General features: G+C 39.0%; 1 protein-coding gene across 4 annotated transcripts in view; it reads left to right on the top strand.

Moving 5' to 3' along the window:
- Positions 1–1,412: 1,412 nt before the first annotated feature.
- grid2ipb (glutamate receptor, ionotropic, delta 2 (Grid2) interacting protein, b) overlaps positions 1,413–23,614 on the top strand; it is a 37,187-nt gene continuing 14,985 nt past the window's right edge. For 2 of the 4 annotated variants that reach the window (XM_064322835.1, XM_064322833.1), the window contains exons 1-7: positions 1,413–1,978; positions 3,445–3,698; positions 3,786–4,118; positions 4,257–4,411; positions 18,275–18,547; positions 20,959–21,044; positions 22,279–22,348. In XM_064322835.1, coding sequence (XP_064178905.1) covers positions 1,897–1,978; positions 3,445–3,698; positions 3,786–4,118; positions 4,257–4,411; positions 18,275–18,547; positions 20,959–21,044; positions 22,279–22,348 — 1,253 coding nt within the window. In that variant the 5' untranslated portion in view covers positions 1,413–1,896. Of the gene's footprint in view, positions 1,979–3,444; positions 3,699–3,785; positions 4,119–4,256; positions 4,412–10,486; positions 11,046–18,274; positions 18,548–20,958; positions 21,045–22,278; positions 22,349–23,614 lie in introns of those variants that run through there. The other 2 variants (XM_064322837.1, XM_064322836.1) reach the window with 1 other exon arrangement.

The following is a 23,614-nucleotide window of genomic DNA, read 5'->3' as shown; positions in this document are numbered from 1 at the left end:
CTTGTGGCAAGCCATCTCATTTACTAAATAAGCATTTATGCACATTTCAAGCTCTACTTGGATTAAGTTTGCATCCTCATTAGCAAATATCTAAGCATGTACGAGTAAATATTAGCTGTCTGCAGATATAAACAATAAAGAATTTTTATATTCGTCTTCCTGCCAATACAAAATAGCAGAATAATCAAGAGAAATGTTCTTAGTTGTAGTTGCCTATTCTTTAAGCGTACTGTACACATGCAAATTGTTGAATGATCATGATTTCAACTGATGTGGCATTGATTTGAATTTTTGTTTTGCTGGTTGCAAGGTTTTTTGAATCAAAATACAAAATAATAAAATATTGAATTTGTTTACTTTAGATTGGCATGCTAATTTTCACTCATTTCTTTTGACTACCCTGATTCACACACTTGATGGGCAGAGTGGCCTGTTTGGGTGAGATGTAAGCTGAGAATGAGGCTAAGGAGCAGTGTCTGTTTGGAGGTGTAAGCAGCTGTATTGAATTATTCAGCTGGTCTTGCATATCTTACCCTGGGAATTCTTCAGTAAATGATGAGTCTAATTACCTGTAGTGACCATGTTTGTACATATTATGTCTCTGTGCGGTGTGGTTGGTTTTTTGGTATTAGTTTCATTATCAATATGTCATTTCTGGGTTTACCTGAGTTGTGCCATATGGATGGTTCCCCCAATAGTAGAGATCCCTTGTAATTTGTATAAAATGGTTTGTTTGTTGAACGAATCACCTGTCGTCAGCAAACTGCTTCTTCTATAATTGCTTTCATTTTGATTGGTACACCTGGGATAGACCTAGACCTGATTTGAGCTTTGATTATTTGATTATAAAAAGCTTTAACATTTGTTCTAGAATATTCCATACAATTGGGTAAAAAGACATTCCAAGTTCCCCTGAATCCATGCAAAAATTGACACTGCCTGCCCCCAGACCAAGAGTAATTGGTAGAGTGTGAGGTCTCTCAGGAAGGCCTTTATGATCTCCTGTCTAATCCTTGGTAATTGGGCCAGTTTAAGACACTTTTTCACAATTTCTGGCAAATTGAATGCAACTCAGGCCGTACATTTTCTCAGGGCTCTCATAACTATGATAAAGGACATGTGTATTAAGGGCACCAGAAAGCAATCAGGCAATAGGATCCTTTTAAAATATGACATGTTGTGAACATCAGACTCCAGCTGTAACAATGAAGTTCATCTTCCCAAAATGTTTTACAATTTACAATTGTAGGTGTGCTACCCTGACAGAAGAGGGCATCTCTCTGTGCAACTGCGAATGTGAACTTCAGATGCTCCCTCTAATCCATCTAATCCAGACAAAAAGGCTTAAATGGCCTAACCCTTCTGTGATGTACCACGTCTATGCATTGATACTAATGTAGTCATTCCAGTTAATACCATTGTCCTTTCCTGGCTCACACACTCTTTCTGGGCCAGTATACATTCCTTGGAGAGGTACTGAGCTGGGAGAGGGAGGGCGGGAGAGAGACAGGGGTATTTATAGAAAAATGGGGCCTCACAGTACCCTTCCTGGAGAAAGAATTATTAAAGAACCACGCTGGTGTGTCCCATTTTTATGATTAGCACTCAGCTAACAGGCATGACTGGCCAAACTCACCAGAGATGCTGAGCCTACGGAATGACAGGATTTCAGCTGGTCTTCGGCCACCTTCCTCTCTCCTTCATCTTTTATTTTCTGATTCTGGAGCAGAGATGTTCGTGGTGATTGTAGTTTTGAAGTGACGTTTAAAGCGGCAGGTCCTTGTGCCTGAATATGGTCTCGACTCAAAGGTGATTTTGCCGTTCTGAGATAGGAGGCTAGTGGGTTACCTCTGTGGACATCACCTCTCGGGCCTTGACCTGATACCCTTTAAAAAAATGAAGAAGTTTCTTCAAAATCGGAAAGGCAGGTACTCTCTGCGCCAGAGCAAGTCTGGTGCTCGTGTACCCAAAGATTTCTGTAAGTAATATTTTTTTATTCCATCTATCTATACTCTGCTGCAGAGTGGCAGCAATGTCTAATATGAGCTGAATCTATCCAGTCATATGCAAAGCATTGTCTAGTTAGTCTGGTTATTCCTCTCTCCTGTGTGTGGCTGTAGCTGTGTTCTCATTAGCTGATGTCGAAACATAGACCAATTTCTTTTATACTGTGTGACATCACTTGGAATGTGAGCAGTGCTGGAGCCAATTCTGAATGGAGCTTGAATGTCTTGATCGACTTTAATCTCAGTCCAGTCTGTGAGAGGTCTTTGGTCATGCATTTTGCTTAATGCATGTGGATCCTATTTAAATGTATGTAGTTTCTTAATCTGTAAATTACGGTTTAATTTACAAAAATGCATTTAGTATAGTAAATCATATAAAAGGATAACCACCTTTATTCCCAGATATAATTTTCTGTTGGATGTTATACCTTTAAAATTAAATATGCAAGCTTTCAATATATGGCCGTAGATAAGCTTTCAGATGATTTGTAGCTTGTGTGTGGTCATGTAGTTCTGAAGGTAGTCATGGCATGTACTGTGCTTGTATGTATAATACCACGGTGGTTAAATTCAAGGGGCCTCTATTTTACCGTTGTTCTTTATTGAACATTACAATGCTATGGTGAAAAGAAAGCATACCAAATTAAAGATGTTTGCGTATAGCTGTGTGTCTTTGTGTTGGTATGTCAGTGTATTGGTGTAGCATCTGTGTCAAATGGTTCTTGAGCTCAATTATCACTTCATTTATGAAGCAAGCCCTAAGGATTCCATCTGTATTATAAAATATATTTAATCATTTTTAAGGATTAATGATGTTGAGACTGCCAGCTCCATTTTACAAGATTAACACTCTAGTGCGAGATAAAAATGACATCCATGCCAAAATAAGGTGAGTGACCCAGTGGACTGAATCCAGTTCATCCAGGACTGTTTGACATCATGGCATGTGGCCACAATGTTATAGGTAGTCCTATGCGCTGTTAAAGTCTGAAGACCACTTGTATCAAAAAAGAATGAAAGAATGGGAAAAATATGTTGCTATATAAGCTCAAATCTCTTTGCGAATAAAGCACTGACTTCTTGTTTAAATCCAGGCAGTTGTGTTTTTACTACTATTAGATGGCAAGACATCTGAGGTTCAAGTGGTTCATAGCAGGGTAAATAATAGAACCTCATAAAAGTGTATATTCTATGTTTTTGCTTCATCTTGATATCAATTTTGTTTTTTGCATTTGTTCCCCAGAAATGTAAAGTGATAATCACCAGTCTGTCAGCGGGGCTGGAATTTGACTTGATATTAAAAAGTACAGTGTCATATGGGTTTACAATAAATCGATCTAATACAGTTGCATAAGCTTCTGGGCTGACGGCTTTCATTTGACATAGATTGCAAAAATGATTTGAATATAAACTGCATTTTTTCTCTATATCTGTGAAGTCCTGACTATGCCAGCCTCCAACCAGGGCTGGCCGGAGGAGTTTGGGTTTCAGCTGGGAGGGAATGGGCCCAGCTACATTTTGTCAGTGGAAGAGGGAAGCAGTGCCCATCTTGCTGGGCTACAGCCAGGAGACCAGGTGCTGGAGATCGAAGGTCAGAATGTTTCTACACTTGGTACCCAGGCTGTCATTGCCATAGCAAGGACACAGAAAAACATCCCACCTAGCATTGGAGTGGTGTCACGCATACAGCAGGTCAGAACCACTAACATCACCTCTGCCACAATCACATCTCCCACTGCATAATTATGAGTCCATTCAGTCCATTCCTCTGTGTCCCAGATGGACATCTCACCAGGTCCTGATGGCCGCTTTGGCTTCACAATTGTTGGAGACTGCCCTCTGCTGGTGGAGGACTGCTCACCCAACTCACCGGCCGGGCGTGGCGGGCTGCGAGCGGGCGATTATGTGATGGAGGTAAACGGGATCCCGGTGAAGCAGCACGAAACGGCGGCGGCCATGATAAAGGCCTCTCAGGGCCGCACGCTGCGGCTGGGCGTGCTCTGTCTGGGCAGCCGGCAGAAGCACGCCAGCACCAGCATTAAAGAGTCCCTGCTGGGTGGCGAAGTCGTGCGCCATGACCGTAAATACAAGGCCCTGGAGTTCAACAAGAAGGTGAGTTCCTGTGCTTCTGGTGGGGAGAGAAGAAGCGTTGGTACTTGAAGGGAATGTAAGGATGTACTGTAGGTGGTTCCTAGCTTGCTGGTCTTGATGAGGTGAATGAAAGGTACTTTATGCATTTGTACGAGACAGATTGAGGATATCCTGGGGGACGAGCCTGAAGTTAAGGAGAGGCTGTTTGCTGCGTTGAAGCAGTACGCTGCAGAGAGGAAGGTGGACCGCTTGGCTTCCATCCTCCCAGACATTCTGATTGAGGAAGAGCATCAGGAGCTTATTGATAGCATCAGGTATGCATAAGGACTGTTCCCATCAGTGATGTCTGTTCCTTCCAGTGCTGTCAGTTTTTTTCATAGTGCTGCCTATGCCATTCAGTGATGCCTGTCACTTTCAGATCTGTTTCCCAGCGCTCTCTTCGGGGTTGTCTGTCACACTCAATGCCCTCTCTATCCTCCTGTGCTGTCTGTCTTTTCACCGCTACCTGGTTTATTAATTTTCACCTGTTTGCTTTGGCACAGCATGTTCCTTTCACTGACATCTCTGTAGCTTTTGGTGCAGCCTGCTCCTGCCAGTACTTGCTGTTCCATTTAGTTCTGGCTGTTCCCTGAATACATTTTTATCCAAGTTTGCCCATAAAATTCCTTGGTCTTAGTTACTCAGCAGTCTGCATTATTCTTGGGTTTGTTTGGTTATATTTAGAGTTTACATGATTTGTCTTTGAATAGTTTCCTGTTTAAGGGAATGGGATATACATTCCATTTCAGGCTGAAAATGCACCCCGATGTAAACATACAAGCTCCCATTCCTGGAAGTAGTTGTGTATTTGTTGCTCTCTGTGGTGTGTTGTGAAACTGTTGATTGTGAACACTGGATCTGGCAGTAATGAGACGTAGCTGAAAGAAAGATTATATACATGGTCCTTTTAATAATAATTCATGTTGAACACAGGTATGTAGGCTAATTAGTACTAATTATTATCACAGTGAGCAAGTTCCAGCTGTTAAGGGAATGATGAATAATGTATGAAATGCAGGTTGTTCAGCTGACAGATTATTTTGATGAAAGTGTATTTTTAGTCAGCCTATCTTCCCACTGGATCATTTTAATTAGAATTGCCCCAATATGTATATAACATTATTTATGTTATAATGTCTATATTACAAGATTCTATTGTGCCACATCTTGGATTGACCCTGGTTTACCAAAACATGTTAATGTGTATGTCAATTCTTAAGCATCAGGTTTCACTTTATCTGAAAGACTTGGCTTTACCATTACTTCTCAGCATGAATATGTATTTAATTTTTAACAAATTATTTATCCAGAGAAACTCGTGGATAATTATTTTGGAAAGAAATAAAAATTATTTATTTTTGAAGTCAATGCAATTATGAATATTTGGCACTGTAGGCACTATTTGGCACAGATATTTTGCATCAGGGTTCATGTTTTCATGAGCTGACTGTATAACAGATCAACAAGGTTTCTGTTTAACATTCCATGTCTAACCAAATTTGAAATTTTTTTTATAAAGATTTCACAACTCCATTTAGAGGACTGGATTGTATTTGTTCTCAGTCTTGCAAGCATATTTGCACATATAACGGAAAGACTCAGAGAGAGTGGCTTGCGGAGATAAAGACAGCACTGAGTTGCACTTCCCTTTTGTGTTTTGTTAGTACAAAATTTTGTCACCTGCTCTCACTGTGCTATATAATCCTGAGTACATGGTAGGGCTTAGAGGTTTAATCGCCGCACATTATAGTGTATAAGTGGCTAATATCATGCATGATCTGTGTTATATTGCTTGAGAACAATGGTAACATTAGCCCATTCTGAGGGCAAAGCTGTCCCCAAGTGTGCATGAGACAGAAAAAGAAGGTGAGAGGCTATAGTGTTTTTCAGCCTCACAGAAATAGCCTATGTTGTTGGACATTTTGAGGGATTATAGAGTTCCACTTAGTGCCAGGTCATTATCTCCCAACGTATAGTGGGCCTGCTCCATCTGGCCAGAGAGTTAACAACTAATCCAGGAACCTTCCTGTGGGGGAATAGAAAAAAATCAGCTGGATGGCTTTGGGTACCTTACAGTTTACCACATTGTACCAGATGCAGGGGTGCATAGTGTGTGGCTCATCAGCAGACTACAGTGTAAGCTTTACTTTACATCATCATTCATTCCAAAGTTCAGACTCAAATCTCATGAGCCGCTGAACAAATATGTTGGAATCAGAATAGTTTTTGGGAATAATTAACATGAATTTGACTGCCCAGATAACATCTGTTGATATTTTATCAGGTTACTTTTACTGTGATGCAAATTTCATTTTGTCATTTTGAAATTGTATCTTAATTCATCGTTCTAAGGGTTAAATGGGGAAATATTAAATAAAAAATATTTATTTAATCAGTCAGTCTTCTAATCACCCACATGAAAGTGTTTAACAACACATATCCATTCATTTTACCGTACAGTACCTTGAAAGATTGCAAAATTGCTTTCTACAGAGGCAATGTGTTATTTGAATCTTGAATTAATGTGTTTCTGAATACATGTTCACATAGGCATCAGTCTTGAAATGAGTAAACGGAGAAAGAGTCTCTATGAATAATGTAAAAGCCTAATAATATAGACCAACAGACTAAGTTGTGACATTTTCTGTTTAATGTTGTGTGCTGTGCAATAATTTTGAACAACCGTCAGGACAAATTTATTCATTTTAATTTATATATCAAAGGAAACTGTCGGATGGGAGATTACTTTGTCTCAACACTTGTAAGAGGATTATATGTGTTTCTATCATCTGAGATAATTCCTTTCGTTAAGGTAATGTAGAGGAGGAGCACAATGTGGTCATTACTCAGTGTTATCAAGTCTGCCAATGATAATGCTTAAGGTTAGAGGTGGTAGAGCACTGGATGAGATATCCATAAGTATCACACATTGCAGTACTCTAATCCTTATCATATACAGCTTTAAACCTGCACATAAGGAATGCATTTGCCATGTTTACCAAAGCACCAGGGATAATGTTATTTGATTCCAACATTGGAAATGGAAGCATTCTAGATCTCTTAGTTGAGCAGTACATTCAATTTTTGCCAGACAGTTATACTAGAGTACATGCAGCCAGAGTAAGGTTACATAATATAATTACAAAGCATGAAATCAAGAAGATAAAGTAGCATTGAGAGGGCCTAGATTGGTAACATAGCAATTATACTACAGACTGGGCGGCACGATGGTGCAGTGGATAGCACTGTCACCTCACAGTGAGAAAGTCCTGGGTTCAATTTCTGACTGGGGCCTAACTGTTTGGTGGTTGCATATTCTCCCCATGTCTGTGTGGGTTTCCACTAAGACTATTCTTTTGTCACTATATAAAATGTTTTGCCATGGTCTAATCTACAAGTGAACTACCATTTGTTTATAAGAGTTAATTGGCTAGGTGACCCAGGGTAGTTGGTAGAAACAAAAATCATGAGGTCTGTGTACATCCGCTCTATAAAATAGTTTCTGGACACCCCCCGTGTGTTAGTTTTTCTCTCAATCATAACTGCCACCTGCTGTTCAGAATTATAATGAGCTGTAAATAGCTAACACTAGTAATGTCTTTGAAGGATTTAAGTATTTATCCTCTTAAGGTCACATTATGTTGGAAAGAGCTGTGCCTGCCATGAAAAGTAAATGTCCCATTATTCCCATCCCATGACTTTTGATCGCTCAGATCAGCTAATGCTTTCATCTTCTGTAATGTGCTATATGACAAGCAATGCCTTCAGAAATGGGTTAAATATTTAATGTAATAAATTATTGATTGACAGTTGAAATCAATGGGTTCTTAATTGCTGAAATTGTGGCCAACTGGTCTCAGATACTAAACCTTTTGGGAGAAATGAGGAGGCGAAAGATAAAGCATTGTATCACATAAAGTAAGATAAAGCAGTGCCAGTGGGTCAATGGTGTAAAATTTAAGAAAAAAAAATGTATGGAGGAACTTAAACTTGCATGGTTAACAACCTTAATCAACCCAGTGATTGGCTGTAACAAAAACCTATATAATATGAAACCACTGGTCTTAAGTACTGCAGTCAGCTCCCTCCTTAAACAGGCTTGAAAAAGGCAACAATAAACTCCTAGGCCACAAGTGTCAAATTCCAGTCCTGGTGGGCCGCAGTGTCTGCTGGTTTTCTGGGGTGTTCTCTGCACAAGTGTCTCATTTCAGTCATTGATTGTCCACACGCCTTGTTCTCAAGGCCTTAATTGGCAGCTGATTGAAAGGAAAACACAAAAACCCACAGACACTGTGGCCCCCTTGGGATTCAGTTTGACACCACTGCCTTAGGCTGATTACCAATCAACTACAACTGTTATTCCAGTACGTGAGGCTGCACATGGTCCTGAATGGTCCTGGTTTTCGGAGACAGAAAAAAATCCTAATGCATATACCAGCAAGTTTTGTAGCTGTTGCATATTTGTATGAATATCTTTACATTTTCATGCAATTTTTACTTTCAAAAACAACATTAGACTACCCTCCCTTCCCACACACAGTACACTTGCAGATGTTTTCTGTGTATATTTGCTGTTTTCATCTCTAATGGATTTCCTCCTTATGATTCAGCTCTAAGCTCTTGCTGGGTTTAATGTGTTGGGTTATTGCAGTGACAGTGTGCTAGCACTTGGACTTGTCACCAGACTGCCACCACTGACATATGCTGGAATCACAGTCTGCAGGACCGCATTAGGGCTTAGCAGGCATTTATGGATACGTGCATGTGCATGCACATACAAAGTCAAATTCACAGATAAATACTTGAATTGCCTTTTCCTGGCTTGACATAAAGGAAGACTCCATAAAATGATGAGCTGCCTTAGGTGAGTGATTCTGTTTGTTGGAATTGCAGTGGTTATCTGCAGCACTTACTTCAACGCTATAATGTACATTAATTGGTTTATGGTACATGCTACATGTTTATGCTACCTCTATGAAGACATAGTTCATCAGCCAAACATATAAAGTGCAGTAATGTATCCTCTTCGGGGAAGCTTCATTATTATTAAACACACATGACTTACACGTGATCAATATATATATGTATGTATGTATCTGTATATATGTATATATGTTATCTTCTAGCCCACCTCCCCTTCACTTAAGTGGCTTTTGTCGCTTGCCAGGCCACCATTGTAAATAAGAATTTGTTCTTAATGACTTGCCTGGTGAAATAAAGGTGAAATAAAAATAAATAAATAAAATGTATATAATATACATATAAAAATGCGTGGCCAACATAATGACCATTCTTTTTAGGGAGGGAGTTATTCCTGGAAGCCCATTTTCAATTATAGTCAGTGATTAATCGTTGAATGATCATTTATAGATTTAATTTGGTGTAGAAATATCGCATTAATTAAAAATATATATATCCTGGACATATTCAGTATCCAGTAAATGAATAATAGATCTTTGGATTTTTTTTTTTTTCTACTTTCCTATTTCTGCAGTTTTGGGTTTGTGCTTTTTGTGGGACAGGACAAATGGAAACAAAAAGGAAACTGATTGAGATTAAAGAAATGTTTCTATAATGTAAAGAAATGGCTGAAATGTTTCTATTATATTGAGAGACCAGAGAATATATAGACTCTTACCTGTATTTCTTTCTTTAAATAATATTCACAGATTGAAAACTTTCATTGGGTGCATTTTGTGTTCAGAACTAGTTGCCATCTGAAATATTCCTCTGATTGGTATCGTAGGTCTTTACCTTTTACAGTGTTGCAAGTAGCTTCATTGTCTCTTGTTTAAAAGTGTTGTTAGCCTGGTTTATATCACTGTTGATACTTTACCTCATGTGGATGCATCATTACATTACTTGCAATGCAATGTGCTCTGGTTAAGTGTAATGTAATGTAATACAATGCAGTTTATCATATTCATTTTTATGAACTGATGTGCCATCCTCTGTATGTGTACTGAAGCAGGCTGTATTATTTTAATTATTATGCTATGTTTTCTTATGCGTGTTGATTGTCTCTACAGTACATGGCAGCAATTGTTTGTTGTGTTTCAACAAAAGCATTCAAGAATTTATACATAAAATGTCTTCAAATGTTTAATACTGGTATGGTAGGTTTTGTAAATGACATCTTGAGAGACATCTTGGATCCATTTTATGGGATTTGTTTTATATAGCTATGGGAAGTGTATCAGAAAAATTTATATTAATACAGTATGTACTCCCCTTAGCCGATGCTGTGATGGCTGGGTTGGGTGAAGCCAGTTCTCAACAGAGAGTAAAGTGGTGATAAACCCTTTGGTTCTTGCCCTGAGATTTCTGTGCAATGGTGGCAAATTGAGGCCGATGGCACTCCTGCTCACATTGTTAGCAATGGAGAATCACTCATGCCAACTTGCCATCACGATTCAGGAGGGACCCGTGCTCGCCTCTGTCTCCCTCCTTTTCTGCTCACATTCTCTCCCTCTGGTTCTCTCATACATGAGAGCTGCCACAGCTAATTTACCACCAGTCAGAAACAGGGTGGCTCAGCCAGGGAGACCTGCAGCAGAGGTTGTGTGAGGACGCATGGGAGGAGGCAGAGAGGAGGAACAGGAGGGAAATAAGACCAAATCTGAGGAGGGGAAAGACGTGGATCAACGTCTAGCTCACTTTTTACCTGGCTTCAAAGTGCCATGGACAATATTTTGAATGAAAGAAGCGCTGGTCTCCAAACCCACCGTACCGTGAGTCACTTTTCTCTGCATCCCTCTTCTTATCCATCCCCTTTCTTCAGGCTGGAACACTTTATGAAAATAGACAGGAAACACACGAGTACAAATTAACTGATTAGTTCTATCAGATTTACCATCGAAACAGCAGAAGACCAATGGGACGGAACAGAAGCCTGTACCAGCACTTTCGGTACGGCGTTCTCATTTCTCTTTTCCCTTTTTCTCTCTTTAATGTGCTTGTATTTTTTAAAATGGATTTTCATCATTGATTACCTCTGATGTTGTTTGGAATTTTGCAGCAATTGCTAAGGCCTGTTGCTAAGAGCAGTCACCTGATTTCCTACTTTTTATTGCACAGAGGCTGGTAAGAAACTACTGTCATTCTTTATAAAGATTGTAGATATCGTTAAGGTAGAGTATTATCAAATTTTTGGATTTCTTTGCTTGTTTTTAACCTCTCATTTGGATTTTTTGGTGAAAGAGGTTTCTTTTATCTTCATTACCTATAAAACAATACATTCCTCATTGTAAAGGTAACAACAGAAACTGCCATTTGACATGAATACAGTTTGAATTTGTAATTTTCAAAGCTGTAAAGTATATTGTTTTGTACTTGTCAGTATTGTCTCATTAGCAGAGGAGGATGTTTGATACATACCTACGTCATGACATTATGCTTATAGAAATAATGATGCATAGTTTTATAGATACATATAAGTACATAGATGGATGTAAATATCAAATTTATTACATACAGATACTTCATAGATACATGTAAAAATAGCTTTGACTTATTATTATTATTATTATTATTATTAAGGGATGTTGTTGAAATTTTAAAATAGGTTGCACTGCTGACCACACCTAAATCAGTGATGTCAAAGCAGGTATTTTTCCATTGACAGCTGAGGCAAACTGCCTGTAATGAAATCAGTGATTGGATGTGCCCAGCAGAGCAATCACGTTGAAAATTTTTTAACCCACAGAGTGCTGCAACAGCAGTTTGCTGCCCTGCATTGACTGACTCTAAAAATGAACAAAAAGACCCAAAAGGGGATTATTTCTTTAAGGGCATGCACTAATTTTTTTACCATTTTGTCCCTTTTTTAGCCCAGTTCAGAACAATGACAGTAGTTGACTTGGACAAGTTAAATGAAAAAAAAAAAAAAATTCCCTTGACAGAAAATATCAGTGTTCCCCATTTAGTGGGTCATATGTTTTTAATGCTGGTGGAGCAGGAGCTTGTACCAATGCTAAATCCAGTGCGTTCTGGTGCATTTGTAGATGGCCGAATATAATTTTCATTTGCTGGATTACCTCTGGATCATTGCTGTTATTCCAGCGTTCTGGATATGCTCAGACAGTCTGTCTTTGTGCAATCTCTTGGGATGACCCAAAGAGATTAATGCTGTTCAGTTTATTTTTAAGCCAGTCTTGATATGCAATTTTCTGGATCTGTCAATCAACAGTATACAGTGCACTGCCGCTATTTTTATGTGTGGACCTTGTATGCTGCTTTTGAAATGTAATTTACACAAATGCACTGGGCATTATTCAGCCTGGATTGTTAGAGCTGTGGCTGACAGAAAAAAAAAAAGAAATAGATCAATTTTATATTTGGTTGATTCCATGCTGTTTAGCAGAGGTCTGTCTTTTCCTTCGCGACATAGCTCAGGAGGTAAGAGCGGTTATCTGGCAGTCGTAGGGTTGCCGGTTCGATCTCCGCCCTGGGTGTGTCGAAGTGTCCCTGAGCAAGACACCTAACCCCTAACTGGTGAATGAGAGGCATCAATTGTAAAGCGCTTTGGATAAAAGCGCTATATAAATGCAGTCCATTTGCCATTGCCATTTCCATTTACCTTCATTGGGAATCAATAATAGGAGGATTAGTTCTAACTTGTGTTAGATGTTGAATTTTTCTGGTTATAATAAGCTAATATATTACAATATATTGCATAGAAATGAAAAGATCAACACTTTGTTCATGTTAGTCCAACTTGTTGACACAAAAGTACGATTTTTCATGAAACCTTCATGATATGGTTGACATTTACTTGTGATACTTATGCATATACATTTTGTGATTTTGTGCCTCCACTTTTAATTGTGATAAATCAGATTGAACCAATTTTCTTAAAAATGAAATGTAATCATAATTTGGGAGCAAAAGTCAGTTCAGATTGAATGCCGTTTTTCTTTTTATATTTCACTTTTTTTTGCTAAAGGGCAAGGTGAACTGCATTGAAATCAATATATCACTATGCAGCTGTGTATTAGTACAGGTGTGCTGGTTTCTACTGTACAGAGAAGGGATCCATGCCCTTTCAGAGTCAGGAAGGATTTTGATCCTACACAGCCCTCTTAAATGCTACTGAGGCACCACAATGCCCTGAAGTGATCACCTGACCATTACAATGCTTAGCAGTTTTTTTTATTTAAATTCCCTATTTGTTAATCACACTCATATTAAACCATGTAAATCCTGTGATATCTGGATTGTTGTAATTAGGTCTCTCAGCTAGAATGTGCTCTATGGCAGTTTGTCATTCATCCCTTTGAAAAGTTTGTCCTTGATGTGCCTTCCCTTTATCATGATTAATTTTAGAACCTTACTGAACTCCTTCTAAATGAGGTGACCTCAGAAACTAAATGAGTTTTAAATACATGGATAATTTAGGATATAATTTTCCCAAAAAGGTTTTCAACTTTTTTTTTGCTGAATTCTAAAGGAATGGTTGAAGCCACATTTGTAGACCTCTACAGGATGCATATGCAGTATAATGTGCATACTATAGAACATGTGATGTAAAATGTGACTGGCTACAGAATGCCTTTGCTACAGTACACTGTGGATATTGTACTATGACTTGGAACATACGTAGGCAACTAGTCTTGAAAATCTGCAGTCCTGTAAACGTTTTCTCAATTTCTCAACTTGTAACTTACATATTACATGTAGCCTGAGTGAATAGGCACAAACAGTTACAGTTTTCTCTCAAGTTACACATTTCTAAGAGAATGATTGCAGTAAATTGGAAGTTTATCCAGTACTTTGAAACAGCATGACGATTGAAACTAGCATTAGCAGCAGGGGTCAATTTCACTGGAACTGACACATCTTGCAGCTTTTTATTTCTGAAATATAAGGAAAGCTGCAATGAAAGACTTGCTTTGTGCAGGTCTGCGGTTTTAGGTGCATCAAGGCTTTCCCTGTTTTCTTTAAACTGTCATTTAAAAAGTGAATTTAATTTTCTGGATCAATTGTAAAAGACAAAAGCTACTTTATTAGGACATCGACTTTATCCTGGTACCTCAGTGATGGTAACAGCTCCATAAAGTACAATGCACCATGTGGATATGCATGTATATGGCATCAATTGAACAACATAAACCTGCCTCCCACTTCTGCGATTTATCATCTTAGTTTCCATGGAAACTACAGCAAGAAGAGCTTGCTTTATCAGCCTGTGCTTCTCAGTAGTGTGGTTCCTCAGCTCTGTTGTGACATGGAGAGAACAAAATTGGAATGTGCTCAATTTGAAAAAGACTTAGAGTAATGGTTGATCAAAGCCTTTCAGGTTCTAGGCACTGTGCTGTAGCAGAAAAAAAAGGCCAGCAGGATGCTGGGATATATAGCCAAAAGTACTGAGAACAAATCCAAGGAAGTTATACTTATCTTATACAATACATTTGTTTGAGCACACTTGGTGCATTGGGTGCAGCTCTGGGGACCGTATTACAAGAAAGATATAGAGGCTGTGGAAAAGGTTCAAAGAGGAGCAACCAAATTGATTCTGAAAAAAAAAGATAAAAAGATAAAAGCTATGAGGAAAGATTCTTAATCTCTTTAAGCTTAGTAAAAGGTGACTCAGGTGTGATTGGATTGAGGCTTTTAAATTCATAAAGGGGATCAACAAAGTAAACTACAAGAGATACTTCAGGTTGAGTTCTGTTGGTAGAACGAGATGATGTAAATGGAAATTAGCGAAAGTAAATTCCGTACAGACATTAGGAAGAATTTTTTCATGCAGAGAGTAGTCAATGTGTGGAATAGCCTGCCAGGTCATGTGTTAGAGGCAGAAATTCTGGGGATTTTCGAGACTAGGCTTGATACAATGTATACTATTTAGTCTGTAGGTAATCAGAGCACTATTTTAGTCAGGAAAATGGCGAGCATTGTTGGGGTGAATGGCCTGTTCTCATCATGTTATATATGTTATGTAATGTTATATGTGTGGACACAGCGTAATGTCAGCAGGTTGGTACACATCCACTTCTAATAGATCTAGAAGTAGGGGGTGTAGTTATATCAAATATAATGATGAAAATAGGTACAATGGTGTCAAAGAGGCATGTTTTGCCCCAGAAATGCAAACATCTGCTTAAGGCCTTCTCATGGCAGCAAATGACCTCAATGACCTCAGGCCTAAGAGCCCAGAGCCCAGGTACAATTTGTGAAAATCACATTTGAGTATAGGTATAGATGGTTAGAATCAGGGAGTTGTATTGTGTCATCCGCTCAATAGGCTGCTACAATTTATGAGTCATGCATGCCATAAAATTAGCTATATCCAAGAAACACATCACATGTGTCCTTGCTACATTTGGGTAAGCTGTTCACACTCTTTTTGCCCAGCATGTGGCTCCCATGAATTTTCTTTCTTTTTTATTTTTGAGGTATCAGAAAGTGGGTATTATTATTATTATTCTTATTATTAATAATATCAACATCCATGTAGGATAACATGTATAGTCCAGTACAATATCTCCTCCTTGGTACATCATGAGAGATTCTGTATTACTATTTAGTATAGTGTAATTTGCTTGCAAGTGCCAGTTGCTATGGTAATTGTGTGCTTGTTGCAGTTGAGAAAATGTATCATAGTAACTACATTCCAAAGCAATGTAACAGGTTTCTTTTCCGAGGTGAATTTCATCCCTTTCCCTCCTGCCTCCACAGAATAGGGATGAAGCAAAGATCTGCATTTTATTAAAAAATGAGCAACAAACATGGTTTTACGCTGTGATACAGAAGTAATTGAAGAGCTTGGAAATTCAGATCTCAGTTAGATGCTTTATTTTCATATTTATAAAGTGGAGATTTGCTCGAAGCTATAGCCCCAACTGGAGGGCATTAAAGTTAACTGAAAAAGTGAGTGCAGTGTTCTCCTCATTATTTCTTCTTATTCCACATCAACATTCTGTATGCTACTCCTCCTACTGCTTTCAGCAAGAATTGATTCCCCTCTGTTCTCTGTTCACAATATATGATTCTGAAGAGTGAAGAAAACCTTGTTTGGGGTATAGATATGTTCAAAACATTACCCATAATGTGCAATTTGGAGAGGTTTTTGGACATTTAGGAAAGACCCTTCAGAAAAAAATTCAGTGCTTTTAGTTATCTGCACAATTTTTTGGGAAACAAGTTGGGGTAAACCATGTATGATTTTTTTGCTGCTAGCTGATATGGATTTTGTGAAATAAACAGTATTGTATTTTTATGTACATTATGTGTATATCATGAGTAATTCTTCACATATTTTCTAAATTTTGATACATAGTCTTGATGGTACATGTGCCTTTCAAATAATGCCATAATCTCTCTGCTGAGTTGCCACAAAGCTATAAAGCTTTATTTAAGAGTAGTGCATACCCAGTGGAGAAGCTTTTTTTTTTAAACCCTTGAAAACCATGAATTAAAAGTGGTGTTCACATACTCTTGGAAAGGTAGTGCAGTTCTGCAAATGCCACATATGCAATGTAGAGTTATGAGCAGGAAGATGCAATAGCAATATGTATAAAGGTGTTTTATTTTCACACCATAAGGATAATTATGGGTTGTGATCAGCTATATATACAGTTCAACATAGCAATTATATACGCGTTTTTACATGTATGCTAAATGCATAATGTAATTCAGGACACTCAAGATGAAATCATCCCAGTGTGTTTCCCTGCTCAGTAAAATATGAACAATACAGCAACGATAGCTGTCAATGCATACAATGCTTTTGACAGCAAAGATTATGCCATTGAAGAGGAGGGTTGAAGAGAAGAGACATCTTTTTTTTCTAACGGCATGTTCTGCCTTTACAGACATTGTTTGCAATGAGAAGTATTATTCTTTCAAGGGGGAGGAGGAAAGTAACTAATTCCATACTGGGATACTTTCTCCCCCCGCACAAGCAAAAATACAGTATTTGTGCTCTCATACAATGGATTTTGTCAGTTAGGTCTTATCAAAAATCAGGATTCAGCATGTCTGGAGATGTGTCCAATAGTGTTCTCTGCCTTTTGAGACACAAACATAGGTGTGTCGTATTTGTGCTAACTGTTGCTTTTCCCGCAGTCATATAAAACAGCAGTCCAGTAGTGACACTGGCCATCTAAGTAGTGAGACGTCTGCCTGCTGTCATTAATGAGCCGTGGAGCAGCTCTGGATTCCTCCGTTCCCCGCTGCACCTCCTCCCTGGGGAAGTGCTGTGCGGTGTGAGGCACCGCGTGATGCTGACTTCGCCAGTTCAGAAATAATCCACAAACAAAATGAACATAGCCAAACAGGCTAAAACTTCTGTTCCGGGGTCTGACTGAAAGGCAGACTGCCAGCCTACAGGAATGCCTCAATATAGCAGGCGGCTCCGAATGAGCTCATTTACTGCAGGAAGGGGGGGATGGGGGGGGGCGTAGAGCATTCTCTAGAGGTGGTAGTGTAATACTGTGCTGCCACCCACACCTTGCACTGTTGCTGCACTGTGGAATTTGCGCCCGGAGTGCGTGAGGAGAGAGCCTCAGTGAGAGACGCTGTGCTCTGGGGCTCCGTATACTGCACAGGGGATTCTGAGAGCTTCCACAGAGATCTCCCTCTCTCTCCACCTCTCTCTCCACCTCCATCTCCACATCACCATTTCCCCCGAGGATTACAGAGCTCCGCTGAAAAACAGATAAAAGCTTTCCTGGCATTTTCTTTCTGGGCTACACTCCTGCATTCTTTTGGAAAATTTGATCAGTTGTTATTTTTCTGTCAACATAATGGAACAGGCCAAATTTGGTCTTTTTTTCTACGTATTTCTTTAAAACAATGATTACGATTACAATTAAGCGAATGATGGAGTTTTTCCCAAGCTGGATGCTGAATGGTCCACTACAATCCTATCATCACTTTGTGGTTCCGTCTGGTTTTTTTCTCCTTTTTTAAGCAGTTTGAACCAGGATTTTCCCACGCAAGCAGAACATTTCTTCCTCACAGTATTCTGCCTCTACCTCTCGTGGCTATGTCCGGATCAAAAGCGTGACCTACCCAACAATGTTTGTCTGCAGACGGCCAAAGGAGGCCATCTGGTAGCCTGCAGCCCCGCGGCCGTGGCAGAGCAGATTTCCTGCCTCTCTCTGATGTGCTTTTCGTTTTGTGATGTTCGCCAGGATCTTCATCCCCAAGAAACACCGGCAGCGCTTCGACGAGGTGGTCTCCCAGAGCCTCATCAACCGGGTGTGCCGGGGGAAGGGGCTCGGCGAACCGGGCCAGAACCGACTGCGCCGTAGCCGGAGCGAGGACCACCCCGAGCGGCTGCTGGTGTCCACGCGGGCCAGCTCCGTCCCCCGGCCTGTCGGGGACGACAGCGAGCCCTCCGACCGAAACCTGAGGAAGACCGCCTCACTGACCCCCGGGCACTCAGCCGCCGCAACCAACCGCAGGTCAGTGCCTCTCACCTCCTCCCCCGCCTCCTCACTCACCTCCTCACTCAACTCCTCCCCCGCAACCTTCCAAATCAGATTCCAATTATGGACTGACCGTGAAGTGCATTAAATGTCAGCTATTCTGAATGCAATGGACTCGTAATACGGCTTGTTTATACATCACTAGAATGCAGCGCACGTACAGATGAAGACACTTACACCTTCCTGACAGATGCTTTAAGCAAACCGAATCAAAAATATATTCCTGGTGGTTAGTCATTGCTCCCGCATTACTGACTGTTTGCAGTAAATGTGCTTTGTTTCTACAATATTACTCGCTACAGCAAGCAGGTGCTACTGCGTGGGATAGGGACTGAGTGGGAGTCAGTATTCAGCCTATTTTAGCATTGCTTTGAAAACAGGATGTACTTCCCTGGTAAGAGGAACATCATGACTGTTTTCACAGGAACGCAAATTCTTGACTCAAATTCTGTTTCTAGTTGGAATTGGGGCATACATTCATGAACCCTTTTGTATCACTATAATCAGAATTTGTCTTCAGTGGTGTGAAAAAGGTCTTATTTGTACGAAGCTTTTTTCTACCACTATGGACAACAGTATGCACCCCCATCTTTTTGGGGGAAGGGGTTCCCTTGGCCCTAATCTCCTAATTGAATTACAATATTACATAAAGTCTGTTCAATTTAACAGATCAAACTGCTCATGAGACTACCATGAAGAGATTACCACAGGAGTGTGTAGAATATGAAGCAGATTTAGAGAAGCAGGATTATTTGGATGGTTAATGCATCTGAGTAAATAACAAATTACTTTTATGAACATTTTTTGTGAGGGTAGACCATCACAAATGAACATATTAAACAGAGGGACTTATGCATACCACAATGCTTTAAAGGTATCTATGTCAAACTTTTAAATATACAGATACACATGTAAGTTACTGTACTTTTTGTGCATATTATGTAAATCCTCACAAGCTGTTTTATTTGCTTTGTGCTGCCATTTAAAAACCAATCTCCCAGCTCCAGTTTTCTCTATGTTAATTCTGTGCTCCATATGTTAGCACAAACATAAGAGCTCATCTTGAGAAGCACCAGGTTTCAGAGGTATTAATAAAACTGATTATAAACACAGATTATTCATATTTTATATAGGCCCAGGTCAAAGGGCAGATTTTCTGATGGAACTCATTTGTCCTTCCACAATGTAATGCTCCAAAATGCAAAGAAATCCAACAAAATAATCCCTGGAGAAAACTGTATGAAATGAGCAGATCAGGCACCAGGGCACACAGCTTGTTTAAGGTGTGAGCAGACTGGGGTCCCATCAGAGCATGAGAAAGCCCAGTTCCATTAACAGTACCCCCCAGCGCCATTGTTTCATCAGTAGGGCCACGGCTTTTCATCTGTTTCACTCAATAGTATCTACAGCTTTGCTCAGCATGGTCACTTCTTTTAAATACAATATATATTCAAACCCCAACTGCCATTTTGCTTCATGACACAATTGTGTATGGATGGTAAGAGGACGTATCACGAAGGGATTTTTTCCCCCATGTTTATTTATGCAACATCTCTTTGTGTAGCCTTGAGGGGTTTCCACAGCAACCACGCAATACACTTAATATTGATCTGAAGGATGTTCACAGGAGGACTTATGGAATCTAGGCGTAATGATATGTTGTTAATACATTGCCTGCAACACTTCTCTAGGACATTTTTGCATTCATTTTAATTTCCCCACATTTGTATTTTTAAATTTTGTTTGACAGAAATGAGAGACGAGCAAAAACTGTGTGCTTATCATGTTGACAGCTGTGAATATGAATTTTTAAATAGCCTGCAGAATACATCTTTGGCTGATCATATTTGTAATTCCCTTTGGTGGAAGCATTTTCTAGTTCATGACTTGTTAATAGGTTTCCCTTTCCCATATAGTACTATGGGTAATTTGTGCAAGTACACATATTTATGTAACCAGCCTCAGCTAGTACATTTTTTCTCATTAAATATATTATCAAAGCATTGACAAAGCAGGAAAATCCCTTAGCTGAAATTTACTCAGCATAAATGTAGGAAGTACCATATAAATCATTAAAACAAATATACAAGATTCCCTATTTACAGCGCAACACTGTGATTGGCTAAAATCAGTAATTGAAAGTACATTGAAAAAAACCCCCCCACCTCTAGCCATGAGGTTCGCCTGCTATAAGTCACCCATAAAATCAACAAGAAGCCAATAATTTGCCCATATATATCCACAAATTCTTATTTATCCCTAAAAAGGATCTTTACAAGAATGGCTGAAGGCTGTTGTCCTACTGTTTCAGCTCATTGTTCTGTCCACATTTCTCTGCAATTTGAATGTACTGTAATGCAACATATATCTCCTGTTTACTATTATAGGACATTGCGGGTGTACAGAGGAAACAAGAGTTTTGGATTTACTCTGCGTGGTCATGCTCCTGTGTGGATAGACTCAGTCATTTCAGGTATGGTGCTGTATGCAGTACATCACACTATATTTCGTTTTACACGTTTGGCAAATGCTCTTGTCCAGCTTACATTCATTTTACATACAGTCATTATATACAGCTGGATATGTACTGAAGTAATTCAGATAAAGTACCATGCTCACAGCTACAATGAGAGTGCCCCACTGGGGATCAAACCTACAAGGTACAAGGCCAGTTTGCTAACTATTGTGCTAAACTGCTGCCCCAAATATATTTGCTAATATTTTTATGTACTGAGGAGTCCTGTTTTCCTCAATACCATTTTTTTGTGTTTTCTTGACCATTGCTAATGAAAGTATATTATAAATACAGGATGGTGTGTAAATATTTTTGGGACACGCCTCATAATCATCCAGGTTGCACATCACAGTAAGTACATATATATACTGTAGTGGGCAACCTGGAGACAGACATTTTGCCAGCTGGGTTCATATATTTCAAGCTAGGCTTCTAGTGGGTATCCCCAGTGTAGGGACATCAATGTCTAATTTAAACAAGAAAATCAGGATTATTATAATCAGGATTATTATTATCAGTTTTTATATTTATTTACTTATTTAATTTATATATTCATTTTAAGCCTGAATCCAAGATATATTTTTCTTGCAGCTGAGATTTGTGTGTTTTTTTTTTTTTTTTACAAAGAGAAGCAAGGATACTGAGAATGATCATACCTGATACTGTAAAGATTCAGGATATTGTATGGAATATTTCAGAAGGAGGTAGTGTACGTGATATTGCGCACATTGTTTTAGGGAGGGAGTGAGATACTGTTGAGTTGTAAAGAAAACAGTACCTAATACTGTGTAGAGTTTGGGGAGAGCATGCTGTGCAGATTTTTGGAGAAAGAGTGGGCGTGAGTGTTTGTATGACGACAACCGCCCACATCAGGGATATACTCAGCCCAGGCTAGGCTGACTCAGCAGGCCTGAGGGGGTGGCAGAGGAACATGGTGTGGGCATGCAGTGCCTGAAGTCACCACAACCATTCACAACCAACCTTCAGATGAGAGTACATGTACATGAGTGGATGTGTCACACGCATAAATGTTGGCACAAGAGTTCCTTTATTTGGCTGCTACGAGTTACGATGCTATTCTGTATTCCCAAAGAAGGCTGCATGTGAACGCACTCATCATACTGTCAGCCAGTAGACATAAATCACTATATTCCCTCACTTTCTCCCTCCTTCATCTTTTTTCATTCTGCAGGTAGTCCAGCAGAGAAGTCTGGCCTTAAAACTGGAGACCGCATCCTATTTCTCAACGGACTGGACATGAGGTATGAGCCAAAATAATGGTTACTTTATTATGTTAGTGTGGACTGGACATGAGGTATGGGCCAAAATAATGGTTACTTTATTATGTTAGTGTGGACTGGACATGAGGTATGGGCCAAAATAATGGTTACTTTATTATGTTAGTGTGGACTGGACATGAGGTATGGGCTGAAATAATGGTTACTTTATTATGTTAGTGTGGACTGGACATGAGGTATGGGCCAAAATAATGGTTACTTTATTATGTTAGTGTGGACTGGACATGAGGTATGGGCCAAATAATGGTTACTTTATTATGTTAGTGTGGACTGGCTTCTGGAATCTGTTAAGCAATGAAAGTTATGGTTTGGGGTGGGGTGGGGTTAAGCTCATGGTTGCAATTCAAACTGCTGCATATTGGCAGTAATGAACAGAATATATGAAAGTGTGAAGTATGAAACTAGTTGTTTTGAATTAATTTTAAAATGAATATTGCCTCCATTCCAATCTATACATATCATAAAAAGAACATTGTGGATCTTTAGTTTAAGTTGTCATTCCCAACATTTCATACTGAATGGTGTCTAGTTTTATCTGTGATTTCATCAAGCCCTCAATATTGACAATAAAAGTTCGATTATATTCACTTAACTGCCTGTAATAACTTACGTGCATAAAATGTTCATAGTTCCTCCAAGGTCAAGAGGTATTTGATATTTCACTCTTTTTGGATTAGATTAGTAAAAATTACAGATGTTTTTTCTAAAATAGAGTGCTGTGGTTGACAACATAGATAAAACAAGATAAAGCAAGAACTTGAATCATTTATGAGTCACCCAGACATATTCCCACTCATGTTCTTTAACTCATTCAGTGCCAGTTTGCCGATTTCAAATTGTGTATTTGTGAATAACCCTTACAGATAACTGAAGTATATTCAAATAAGTAAGTTCAACTAAATAAAATATTAGTTAAAATATTCAGCTATTTATCCCAAAAAACAAATATTACTTTGAAATATTTAAAACAAATACAACAAAATTAATATTACTTGAAATTACTGAGATGTAACAAAGGCTGAAATGTTAAATATTTTAAATATAAATATATTCAGTGGTTCTCAATGAGTTAATGAGTGTAATTACTAATTACATAATAGTAGAGGAGGATTCCAAATGAGAAGGAATGCTAACAAAGACAAGTTTCTTTCGAATTCTGGATAATTATGCAACTGCCTGCTAAAATTCATTTCATTATAATACAATTTATCAGAACTACTTCATACTCAT

Source organism: Anguilla rostrata, chromosome 2 (assembly GCF_018555375.3).
Source record: "Anguilla rostrata isolate EN2019 chromosome 2, ASM1855537v3, whole genome shotgun sequence".
NCBI lineage: Eukaryota > Metazoa > Chordata > Actinopteri > Anguilliformes > Anguillidae > Anguilla > Anguilla rostrata.
The sequence above is the reverse complement of the archived record's forward strand: the minus strand, read 5'-3'. Positions and strand labels throughout refer to the sequence as shown.